The sequence below is a fragment of the Notolabrus celidotus genome, chromosome 7 (genome assembly GCF_009762535.1).
Source record: "Notolabrus celidotus isolate fNotCel1 chromosome 7, fNotCel1.pri, whole genome shotgun sequence".
In the NCBI taxonomy this organism is placed as follows: Eukaryota; Metazoa; Chordata; class Actinopteri; order Labriformes; family Labridae; genus Notolabrus; species Notolabrus celidotus.
This window is the reverse complement of record NC_048278.1, coordinates 3357752-3368757: the sequence shown is the minus strand read 5'-3', so window position 1 is coordinate 3368757 and position 11006 is coordinate 3357752. Positions and strand designations below refer to the sequence as shown.

General features: G+C 41.6%; 1 protein-coding gene across 1 annotated transcript; it reads left to right on the top strand.

The window, feature by feature from the left end:
* The first annotated feature begins 4479 nt into the window (after positions 1–4479).
* LOC117816113 (complement C1q-like protein 4) lies at positions 4480–9759 on the top strand. The gene is made up of 5 exons (XM_034688232.1): positions 4480–4546; positions 5638–5761; positions 7144–7323; positions 9116–9247; positions 9372–9759. The coding sequence occupies exons 2-5, from the start codon at positions 5668–5670 to the stop codon at positions 9671–9673; spliced, it is 708 nt and encodes a 235-aa protein (XP_034544123.1). The 5' UTR covers positions 4480–4546; positions 5638–5667; the 3' UTR covers positions 9674–9759.
* The last annotated feature ends 1247 nt before the right edge of the window (positions 9760–11006 follow it).

Sequence of the window (11006 nt, the reverse complement as noted above, 5' to 3'; positions counted from 1 at the left end):
TCATGAGCTTTTTAAAACTGCACATGCAACTTTATTCACTAGTTTATACACTACCGTTCAAAAGTTTGGGGTCACCCAGACAATTTTGTGTTTTCCATGAAAACTCACACTTTTATTTATCAAATGAGTTACAAAATGAATAGAAAATATAGTCAAAACATTGAGAATGTTAAAATAATGATTTTTAGTTGAAATAATAATTTTGTCCTTCAAACTTTGCTTTCATCAAAGAATGCTCCCTTTGCAGCATTTACAGCATTGCAGACCTTTGGCATTCTAGCTGTTAATTTGTTGAGGGAATCTGAAGAAATTTCACCCCACGCCTCCTGAAGCAACTCCCACAAGTTGGATTGGCTTGATGGACACTTCTTGCGTACCATACGGTCAAGCTGCTCCCACAACAGCTCAATGGGGTTGAGATCTGGTGACTGCGCTGTCCACTCCATTACAGACAGAATACCAGCTGCCTGCTTCTTCCCTAAATAGTTCTTGCATAATCTGGAGGTGTGCTTTGGGTCATTGTCCTGTTGTAGGAGGAAATTGGCTCCAATCAAGCGTTGTCCACAGGGTATGGCATGGCGTTGCAAAATTGAGTGATAGCCTTCATTATTCAAAATCCCTTTTATCTTGTACAAATCTCCCACTTTACCTGCACCAAAGCAGCCCCAGACCATCACATTACCTCCACCATGCTTGACCGATGGCGTCAGGCACTCTTCCAGCATCTTTTCACTTGTTCTGCATCTCACTAATCTTCTTCTGTGGGATCCAAACACCTGAAACTTTGATTCGTCTGTCCATAACCCTTTTTTCCAATCTTCCTCTGTCCATTGTCCGTGTTCTTTTACCCATATTAATCTTTTCCTTTTATTGGCCAGTCTCAGATATGGCTTTTTCTTTGCCACTCTGCCTAGAAGGCCAGCATCCCAGAGTCGCCTCTTCACTGTAGACGTTGACACTGGCGTTTTGCGGGTACCATTTAATGAAGCTGCCAGTTCAGGACCTGTGAGGCGTCTATTTCTCAAACTAGAGACTCTACTGTACTTGTCTTCTTGTTCAGTTGTGCACCGGGGCCTCCCACTTCTCTTTCTACTCTGGTTAGAGCCTGTTTGTGCTGTTCTCTGAAGGGAGTAGTACACATCGTTGTAGGAAATCTTCAGTTTCTTTGCAATTTCTCGCATGGAATATCCTTCATTTATAAGAACAAGAATAGACTGTGGAGTTTCATATGAAAGTTCTCTTTTTCTGGCCATTTTGAGAGTATAATCGAAACCACAAATGTGATGCTCCAGATACTCAACTAGCTCAAAGAAAGGCCAGTTTTACAGCTTCTCTAACCAGCAAAACCATTTTCAGCTGTGCTAACGTAACTGCACAAGGGTTCTCAAGATGTTTCTAATCATCCATTAGCTTTCTAACACGATTAGCAAACACAATGTACCATTAGAACACTGGAGTGATGGTTGCTGGAAATGAGCCTCTATACACCTATGTAGATATTCCATTAAAAAACAGACGTTTGTAGCTAGAATAGTCATTTACCACATTAACAATGCATATGTAACCGGTGGAAATCTGCGTTGTGTTTGTTTAAAGTTGACTAACGACCAACACCAGGACTTCGTTTGTTCTGCGTTTATTCTGTTAAACAGACAGACAAGAACCTCAGAGTTTTATACAGTATGCAGCCCGCCTCCGCTCCTCTCCCCAAGGGATAACATACAAAAGGGCCTGCGTAACAAGCATAAACATTACACTCACATAAAGGATATAAAACACAATAATCATACCTGTTAAACAGACAGACAAGAGCCTCAGAGTTTTATACAGTATGCAGCCCGCCTCCGCTCCTGCACAGATGAGAGCACATTTCGACTAGCTTAACTTTCAGTGCACGTTAACCAACAGGTGCATGTTCAGTTAGTCTGCTTAACCATGACTTTAAAAAGGAATAAAAGTAAACTCTGTTTAATATACACATAGGAACACTATACAGGACAAAAGCACACATAGAATAGGTAAATATATGGAAACAGAAAAGTAAAGTGACGGACACCTACCTCTCCCCAAGGGATAACATACAAAAGGGGAGAGGGAAGGAGGCAAATCAAATATAAAGGTCAAGATACCAACAAAGAAGAAAATGACCGGAAGACAAGGCTGCACTTCAAAATACTTTTGGGAAAAGAAATATACAAAGAGGTTCTACACACACACACACAGGTATACTTTGTGTAATTATAATGAAAGAATAATTAATACTGCATTTTTAACCCTGTTACACATAGAGAGTATTTCTGATTCATTTAATGTTATCTTCATTGAAAAAAACAGTGCTTGTCTTTCAAAAATAAGGACATTTCTAAGTGACCCCAAACTTTTGAACGGTAGTGTAAATTAAAATAATTCTCAAGCATCAGATTTCAGTCGGTGATTATTAAGAACAAAATCTCCAAAGGAAGATAAACCTTACTTCATCCCTGCTGGTTTCCCAAAATAGCTTGGATGCAATTTCACAAGACAAAGAGTCGTAGTCGGACAATAACACTCAAAGTACACTCAACCTGCCACCTGGACTCTCCCGGTAATGTGACACTGATGGTATGTGTTTAAAGAGAGCTTTCCTCCTCTTTGTCTCACACTAAAGGCCTCGGCTGATAAACATCACTGAGGGTTTGTGGGTAAACTTACACTGACATTTCTGTTTCGCTCAACGTATGATTCAATCTCAATGAAAGAAGATATATCCCTTTAAAGAGAACCATACATACATTTCCTAAAAACTTGTGCTTCAAAAACTATTGTTAATAGCAGTTCTAGGTGCTTTTCAACCGGAAGTACCAGGAACTAAAAGGTTCCTGTGGCACATTGTTGTCAACGTGTTCATCGTGGTTTGTAGTAAATGACATATGGGGAAGCAATAAAAGTAACTGCACTGCACTATCAGACCAGTAGAGGGCAGTAAGAAAGATACGAAGGCCATACAAGAAAGATGACACCATAGAAGGAGACCAACAGGCCGGCATCATCATTAGCGACACCACAGTTAGCCTGTAAGCATAAAGGAGATTCCACTTGTGCTGTTTTTGATCATGCAGATGGATTCATTAAATCAACACTTGGAAGGAGACAAGTTATGAGACAAAGAGGATTCATAACGCCATGACGCTCGACTTGAAGCAAGAAGACAGATTTTAAAGCCATGTCAGAGATGGACCGGTGTTCCAGTTTAAAGAGCGACCCTGTTAACTGGAGACTCTCAGCCGGATGCGTCCCTCACAAACGTCTTTAGACGATCATTAAATATCTGATGAGGATATTTGGAGAATAAAAACTAAACTAGTTTGCATTCCTGAGGACTTCTTCTGTGTTTCAACAGCTGTCGTAAACTCCACAAACACTGACACGTTCAGCTGAAGGTCTCCAGTTTACAGGGTCACTCTTCAGACTGGAACACCGGGAGCTGACAGAGACGCATTCACACTATCAGGCTCAGAGATGACCGCTGTTCAGGAGTTATTAAACCAAGTGGATCACAGGTGTGTAGGATGTTATTGTGGACGGAGGGTGAGATAAAAACACTGAGGGGACTCTACCAATCAGAAAGGTTCAGCATTACAGACCACGTCCCCTAAAGTTCCCGGACCTTTGAAAAGAACTACCCCCCAAGGCAGGGACCTTTCAGAGGGAGATCAACAACCCAGGAACTAATTTTAGACCCTTGTTCCTGCTGTCGAAACATGCAGAGTTCCTCAAAAGGTCCCTATAGTTCCTTGGGGAAGTTCCTGCTGTGGAAAAGCCCCTTCAATGATGCTTGAATACAAACATATTGATTCAAGTTAACAAAAGATCATTTCTCCTCCAGGGTGAATATTGGAAACACCAGCCTTCACTAAAGTAGGGCCTTCCCAGTGTCCTCAGTTTCGGATGGTTTGACAGGTGCAGAGGGATAATGCAGCTGGATTATCGTAGACAACGCACTGAGTGATCCTATCTGTGAACCGGACTCCTCTGACCTAATAACCACACTGTACACACAGGGGGCCAGATACCATCTTTGGGACACTTTGATATACACTGGGGAGTTTGCACAGAGCTTTTAACCCTGTGCCCTCGCAGGTTACACCTTGTCTGTGGAGCGTAGGGTTGAAAGTGAGAACGTATGGGAAATAAAGACACAGGGGTCTCCCCACCCACTTGGAAATAAAAGTGAGCTGGAAACAAACATAGAGTACAAACTGGCAGCGTGCAAACTACCTCAAGGTCCTCTGTTTATTTGTCTTCAGGATAAGTTGGGTTTCAGACACTGGGTTGCCTGATTTGAAGCGGATACAGAGTCAAGAGAAGCTTCTCTGCTGGACGACAGTGAGTACTTTTATTATTGTCTTTTTAATGACAAAAATGGATTACAAATACAAACCCCAGCTTTATGCAGGTGAGTTTTAGAGCAAGCTTTCAACAAAAGAAAACTCATGCTTACTCGTTTTATAAATATATTGACCTTGACACAGCACACATTGAGGATGACTGGCAGGAGGCCATTAAGGTAGTTAGATCAACCTTCACGTGTAACAGACTCAGAGAAACACGGTATAAAATTTTACATCGCTTACATTTAACCCCTTACATACTCAATAAAATGGATCGTCAGACCTCGCCCCTGTGCAATAAATGTGGAAGGGAGATTGGAACCTACTATCACTATTTTTGGCAGTGCAAACTGATCAAAAGATTCTGGGGTGCAATCTCAAAAGAACTGAGTGGCATTTTCCGGACCTGCATCAGGAGGGACTCAGGCCTTTTCATTCTCAGCCTCCCCTCAAAACCACATTTCAAACTGTGTGACAAACTGCAGTTATTAGCTAGAAAATGTATTTTGATAAATTGGATTAAAGATAAACCGCCAACAGTTACACTGTGGTATCAGGAGTTATTCAGGGTCCTCCCTCATGAAAGGATCAGTGCGGTTCTGAGGGGTAATGAGAGGCACTTCATTGACATGTGGTCTCCTGTGTTCAGTTATTTACCGAAAGAACTGACTCAGCTTCTGATGAGGGGACAAAACGACATAAAATGGCCAAACCTGCAGAGAGCTAATCATTAAGCATCCTGTTCTTCTTTTTTTATTCAGTCCCTAATGTCGGTATCTGCCTTTTTTAAATTTTTTATTATCAGGTATTATATTTGCGTACACTTGATATGTGAAAACGTATTACTATGGCAATATGCATGATATCAACCTGTGGGGGGAGTGGTCTGGCAGCTGTTTTTTTTTGTTTTTTTCCTGTTACTTGGAATGTTTGGTATGATACGGTGGCAGTATGTTATTTTGTTTTATGCATTTTGTTTTATTTACTTATTTTTTCTCTTCTTCCTTCTCTTCTCCTTCTAATGTAAATGTCTTCATGTTATCCACTCTTAATGCTTTACTTTACATGTGTAATGTTGTTTGAAGACAAGTTGTATGATTTGATTGAATTATTTTCTGTTTGTGGAAAAACAAAAAACAATAAAACTGTTTAAAAAATAAATAAATTCAAAAAAAAAAAAAATTTCAGTTAAGCTATCAGCTGCCTTTTGTATAATAGTTAAACATCACATACCACCGTGTCCCTCCTGTATTTCTTTTGTATTCAGGGTAAACTCGACTGCAAACGTTCCCCTGAGATGAGAGCTATAGCCTGCACTCTGTTCATCCTGAGCCTGGTGTGGGAGCGAGTGAGAGCCGACAACTCAATCAGCAGCCTGAAAATGGAAGCAGGTAAACACAACTGTTTTGCAACTAATGTTCAGAGTAAAGTTTCCCTTTAGGAGCTGGTTAGAGCAAATTCAGACACGACATAGGACATCTCTGTTTGAGACTTAGAAACACTTTCGATGTCCATCCATCCATCCATCCATCTTTTTCTGCATATCCGGATCCGGGTCGCGGGGGCAGCAGCCTCAGCAGGGAAGCCCAGACACTCCTCTCCCCAGCCACTTCCACCAGCTCTTCTGGGAGGATACTGAGGCGCTCCCAGGCCAGTCGAGAGATATAATCTTGCCAGCGTGTCCTGGGTCTTCCCCGTGGCCTCCTCCCAGACGGACATGCCCGAAACACCTCCCCAGGGAGATGTCACCTCTCATGACGTCCTATGTCCATCCAAAGAGTGAAACAACACAAAGACAACAAAGCAAATGTTGATACTGGAAATGATTTCTTTATTAAAAACACATGCTCATTTTAAATTTGATGCCAGCAGCACGTTTCAGTTGTTTTAACAACACTCTGCAAACGTCGGTGAACCCAGAAGACCAGGTTCCGGACTTTAAAATGACATGTTGTCCCCTTCTTGCCTGATAGAGGATTTCAGCTGCTCAACAGTTCAGGGTTCCCTTTGTCGTATTTCATGTTTTCAATGGGGGACGAGTCAGGTCTGCAGACAGGCCAGTTCAGCACCTGGACTCTTCTACTACAGAGCTATGCTGTTGTAATCCGTGCAGAATGTGGTTTGGCATTGTGTTGCTGAAATATGCAAGGTCTTCCTGAAGACGTCATTGTCTGGATGGGAGCATGTGTTGCTCCTAAACCTGTATATATTGTTGAGCACTAATGGAGCCTTCACAGATGTGGAAGCTACCCATGCCATGGACTCTTATGATCCCCATACCATCAGGGACGTTGGTTTTAGAGCTGTGAGCTGATAACAGGCCGGGCGGTCCCTCTAGGACAGTTTTCCACCTCACCTTTTGTACAGAGGTGTCTCCAGATCCTCTGAACCTTTTAATGATGTCATGTTCTGTAGATGATGAAATCCACTAACTCTTTGTCACTCTGAGGAACATTATTCTGAAACTGTTGAACTATTTGCTCACTGGTGAACCTCTTCCCACCTTTCCTTCTGAGAGACCCAGCCTCTCTGGAGTGTGCTTAGTCATGTTTCTAACCTGTTGCAAATTAGTTCAATTAATACAGACATCAGGTGATTTCCAAACCATCTAATTCTGTTTTTAATCAATGTTTTGCCCACTCTTATGACATTTGGGTTGTGTTTTCTGTGTTTTTAAATGTCTGAATATCAACATGTATACACACTGCATGCATTAAGTGATCAATTTGTCTGATTCAGAGATCGAGTGACTTCCTTCCTTTCACTCTTTCAGTATCGTGGGACGGCGAGCTGCCATGCAGAAAGTGGGACTGTGACTGTACCTTTAAGAACCCGCGAGGCTGCTGTTGTGCTGCCACTGAACTTCATGAAGTAGAGGATCAAATCTTCCACAGAGTGATGGACCTGGCCAAGAGAGTGTTCCAGCTGGGGGACACTGTCCTTGAAGTCATAGGTATTCTGTCATGAGAACTAGGACACTGTGAAATGTGTATTTTCTGGGATCATTAAAGATGTTATGTCCATGTTAGCATGAAAAGTTAGGTTTGATAGTGCTTTGTTCTCCAACTTCGAAGGCTATGAGTATTACATAATGACTCCTTTTGAGATGTAAAAATAAGAATTAATCAAATCAGATGGGTTTCAACATTTATATTTACTAATGACCTACTGATTAAGCCCCTAATTATGCAAATGTAAGCTCTGTAACTCTTATATTGCATTCACATCAAACGTGAACGATCTCTTTATTCACAAGAGTATGAACTCCAGAATATTTTGTGATTACGCCTTTAATTTTAAGATTATTTTATTGGTTTTTAAAGCTCTTAATGGTCTTGGCCCTTCTTATTTATCAGATTTGCTTTTATCATATGAGCCAGTGAGAGCACTCAGGTCTTCAGGAAGCGGATTTTTAAATGTACCAAACGTAAAAACTAAGACCCACGGTGAGGCAGCTTTTTATTATCACGGCCCACGCCTGTGGAACATCCTGCCTGAGGATCTGAGGGCTGCACAGAGCATCAATATTTTTAAAGGCAAACTCAAGACCGACATTTTTAGTCTTGCTTTTAACTAAGTTTTATTTTTTGTTCTTAACAGTTTTATATATTCATTTATTTATTTATTATCTATTTCAAATGTAGTCACTTTTATTCTACTTTATTTATTTATTTACTTATTTATTTATTTTAAGTCTCACGTCTTATTTTCTTTTAATGGTTTAATATTTTAGTCTTTTATTATCTTAGAAATGTATTTTACTTTGGTGATTTTAATTTCCTGTTTTGAGTTTTAACCTCTTATTTTACCTCCAGTGTTTCCTCATTAAGATAACATGAGAGCGTTTCCTCAGTTCATTCAGCAAATTATTTAGATTTATTTATTTATTTTATTTTAATGTTTTTATTACTATTGTTGCATATTGTGTTGTTAACCCTAGGATTGTGGGGTGGGCTTGGGGTCGGGGCTGGGGCTTGGATCTTTTTCATAATTTATTCTAAGTTGTTTTTCTTGTGCAGCACTTTGTGTTACAATGTCATTGTATGACATATATACTTTCATGAGAGTGGAGGGGTTCCCTTCAGACGCTGCTCCAGTCTGTCGTCATCAAACAAGGTTGAGCTCGTCTATATTGAATGGGGAAGCCGGTTATGCTAAAGGGGGCGGGGCTAACTACATAGTACAACCGATAGCTGGAATCAAGTGACATATAAAGGTTTTCGAGACTTAGCAGATTATCCTCCTCGCGCCAACCAACTAGAACTCATGTCTTCACGCAGCTTTACGTTGACTGTACATGATTTTATTCACGTTTTGTGAACGTCCTTTTGCCTTTATATCATTTTTACAGTTGCATAAAAAAAAATCCCCCATGTGCAGTTTGTAGAAAAATATAAATGAGTTAAATAGACCAACTTAATTTTATTTAATTTAGCTGTAGAAATAATCATTTAACATGGGACCTAATGGGCTTCCCTGACTTTTGCAGCCAACCTCAAGTGGACAACAGAGGAACTGCAGTTTGTACGCTTCTGCTATGGCTTCCTTTTTAAACTGTTGAGGTCACTTCTTGCCTGAGACCACAGCTCTCGTTAATTTCTACTCTCTTTTTGTCGTTGTTGATGGAGGGGTAAACTCTACAGACATCAATATGAAATATTAAGTAGCAGTTTGAGCATAAAGATCATGTTGAAGACCTCTAATGATTGTGTTGTCTCTTCTCTGTTGGTGTGCTTCTGTTTCAGGAGGTATAAGGGTTGCATTCACAGCCTCCATGAGCCGCAGAGTGACCTGCTTTGGATCTTTCACCAGAAACAGCCCCATTCCTTATGACGTTGTCACCTTCAACCAAGGAAGAGGATATAACCCCGCCCTGGGTGAGCACTCACACTTAACTTCACCATGTCTCTTCAGTTGGTGGAATTCTGTTAGCTCTAACTTGTACCTGAAAATGCAGAGGAGCCTTTTACAAAGCCGTGTTGAAAATGTTATTTGTTCCAGGCCTATTCACAGCTCCTCGCCCCGGATTGTATTCCTTCTCCTTCTCGGTCTACTCCAAGGTGGGAGGGAAAGGGGAGAGGATGTACTACAAGGTGCGGCTCATGAGAAACGGGGAGGTGGTGGCATCCACCTGGGAAGACAACAGAGAGGACTCAGAGGACAGCAGCTCTCAGACGGTGCTGCTGTCGCTGCAGCAGGGGGGTCAGGTGTATGTAGAGCTGCTGAGCGGCAGGCAGCTGTGTGGAAACGTGGAGGGCCTAAATACCTTCTCTGGGTCCTTGATCTACCCCACTCTGTCCTGATGATTATATTTAACTTTGTTCTTTATTTAACAGTTGACTTTAAAAAATAAAGATATAATAAAATACTTTAAAGAGGTTTAATATTACTTGTGTTCTCAATTAATCAATCTTTATTCGTATAGCGCCAAATCTGGTCTTGTCTTAATCCACCATGAGCAGAGCACTTTGCAGCATTTAGCAAGTTACAGTGGCAAGGACAAACTTCCTTTAACAGGCAGAAACCTCCAGCAGGACCAGACTCATGTTAGACACACATCTGATGAGACCGTTTTAGAGAGAGGGATAGAGGGAGATGAAGAGAGAGAGAGATGATAGTGGGGAGACGGATAGTAGTAGTTGTAGCAGCTGGAGTCTGGCACGTCCACAGCAGCAGAGATCCAGAGGAACCTACGAGACAAGGGAGCTCAGGGACTCCAGAAAGGTCTATGGTTAGTAACTTTAATGGGACAGGAAGAGTTAAAGGAAGAGACAGGCAGACAGAGGAGAGAGAGGGAAAGACAGGATCCCAGTGTGTCAACTCCAGTGTGTTGTATAATGCAGTGGAGTTTCATGATGGGGTGGCTGACTTTTTCTTCTGTCAGTTTGACAGCTCCCTTTTGTCTCCCAACCATGGCTGGGGCTCCGTCTGTGGTCACTGCAAACACTTTCCTAATCTTAATCCCTCATTTCTCAAAATATTCAATTAACACCTTGGCTATGTCTTCACCTTTTGTTGTGTCAGGCATTGGCTTCAAGCAGCAAAGTACCTCTCTGACAGTTGAATCACAGTACCTAGCCATGACTTCCAAACGCTGGATGCCATTGACATCCTCACTTTCATTAAGTGCAATCATAGACTGTATAAAATATGGACGTAGGATCCGTGACGTCACCCATCTGATTCTGAAGAGCTGTTTTGAGACCAATCGGCTGCGGCAGCCATATTGCTTCTGTCGAGCCAGTGTGACGTAAAGAGGCGGGCTTTGAGCCTCCTAGCCAACAGCTGCAGTGTTCCTGCAGGCAGCTGTGCCTCTCATTGGAAGACTAGTAATCTCAATATCTTCGAAATTACCGAATTAGAAAAAAATTCACCCCCCTCACAGTGAGAGGACATCGAGAAATGAGCTATTCAGACTAAACTCATCTTTTGTACCAGGCTGTAAACATGTTTATTAATGCTGCAAAGATCGTCTTTTCCCCATTCATGTGTATGTGACTTCCTGTACTTCCGGAGCCAGCCTCAAGTGGATCCTCAATGAACTGTAGCTTTTAACACTTCCGCATTGGACTCATATTTTTAGACCGGAGGTTGCTGCTTGAGTGCAATGCTAAATACTGTAGCATCTTTTAATCC

Bases quoted from the DNA above. Each gene is read 5' to 3' on its own strand.
- LOC117816113 (XM_034688232.1), top strand. From the start codon at position 5,668: ATGAGAGCTATAGCCTGCACTCTGTTCATCCTGAGCCTGGTGTGGGAG. The intron at 5,762-7,143 runs GTAAACACAACT...TCACTCTTTCAG, and splicing joins CAGCCTGAAAATGGAAGCAG to TATCGTGGGACGGCGAGCTG. The intron at 7,324-9,115 runs GTATTCTGTCAT...CTTCTGTTTCAG, and splicing joins CACTGTCCTTGAAGTCATAG to GAGGTATAAGGGTTGCATTC.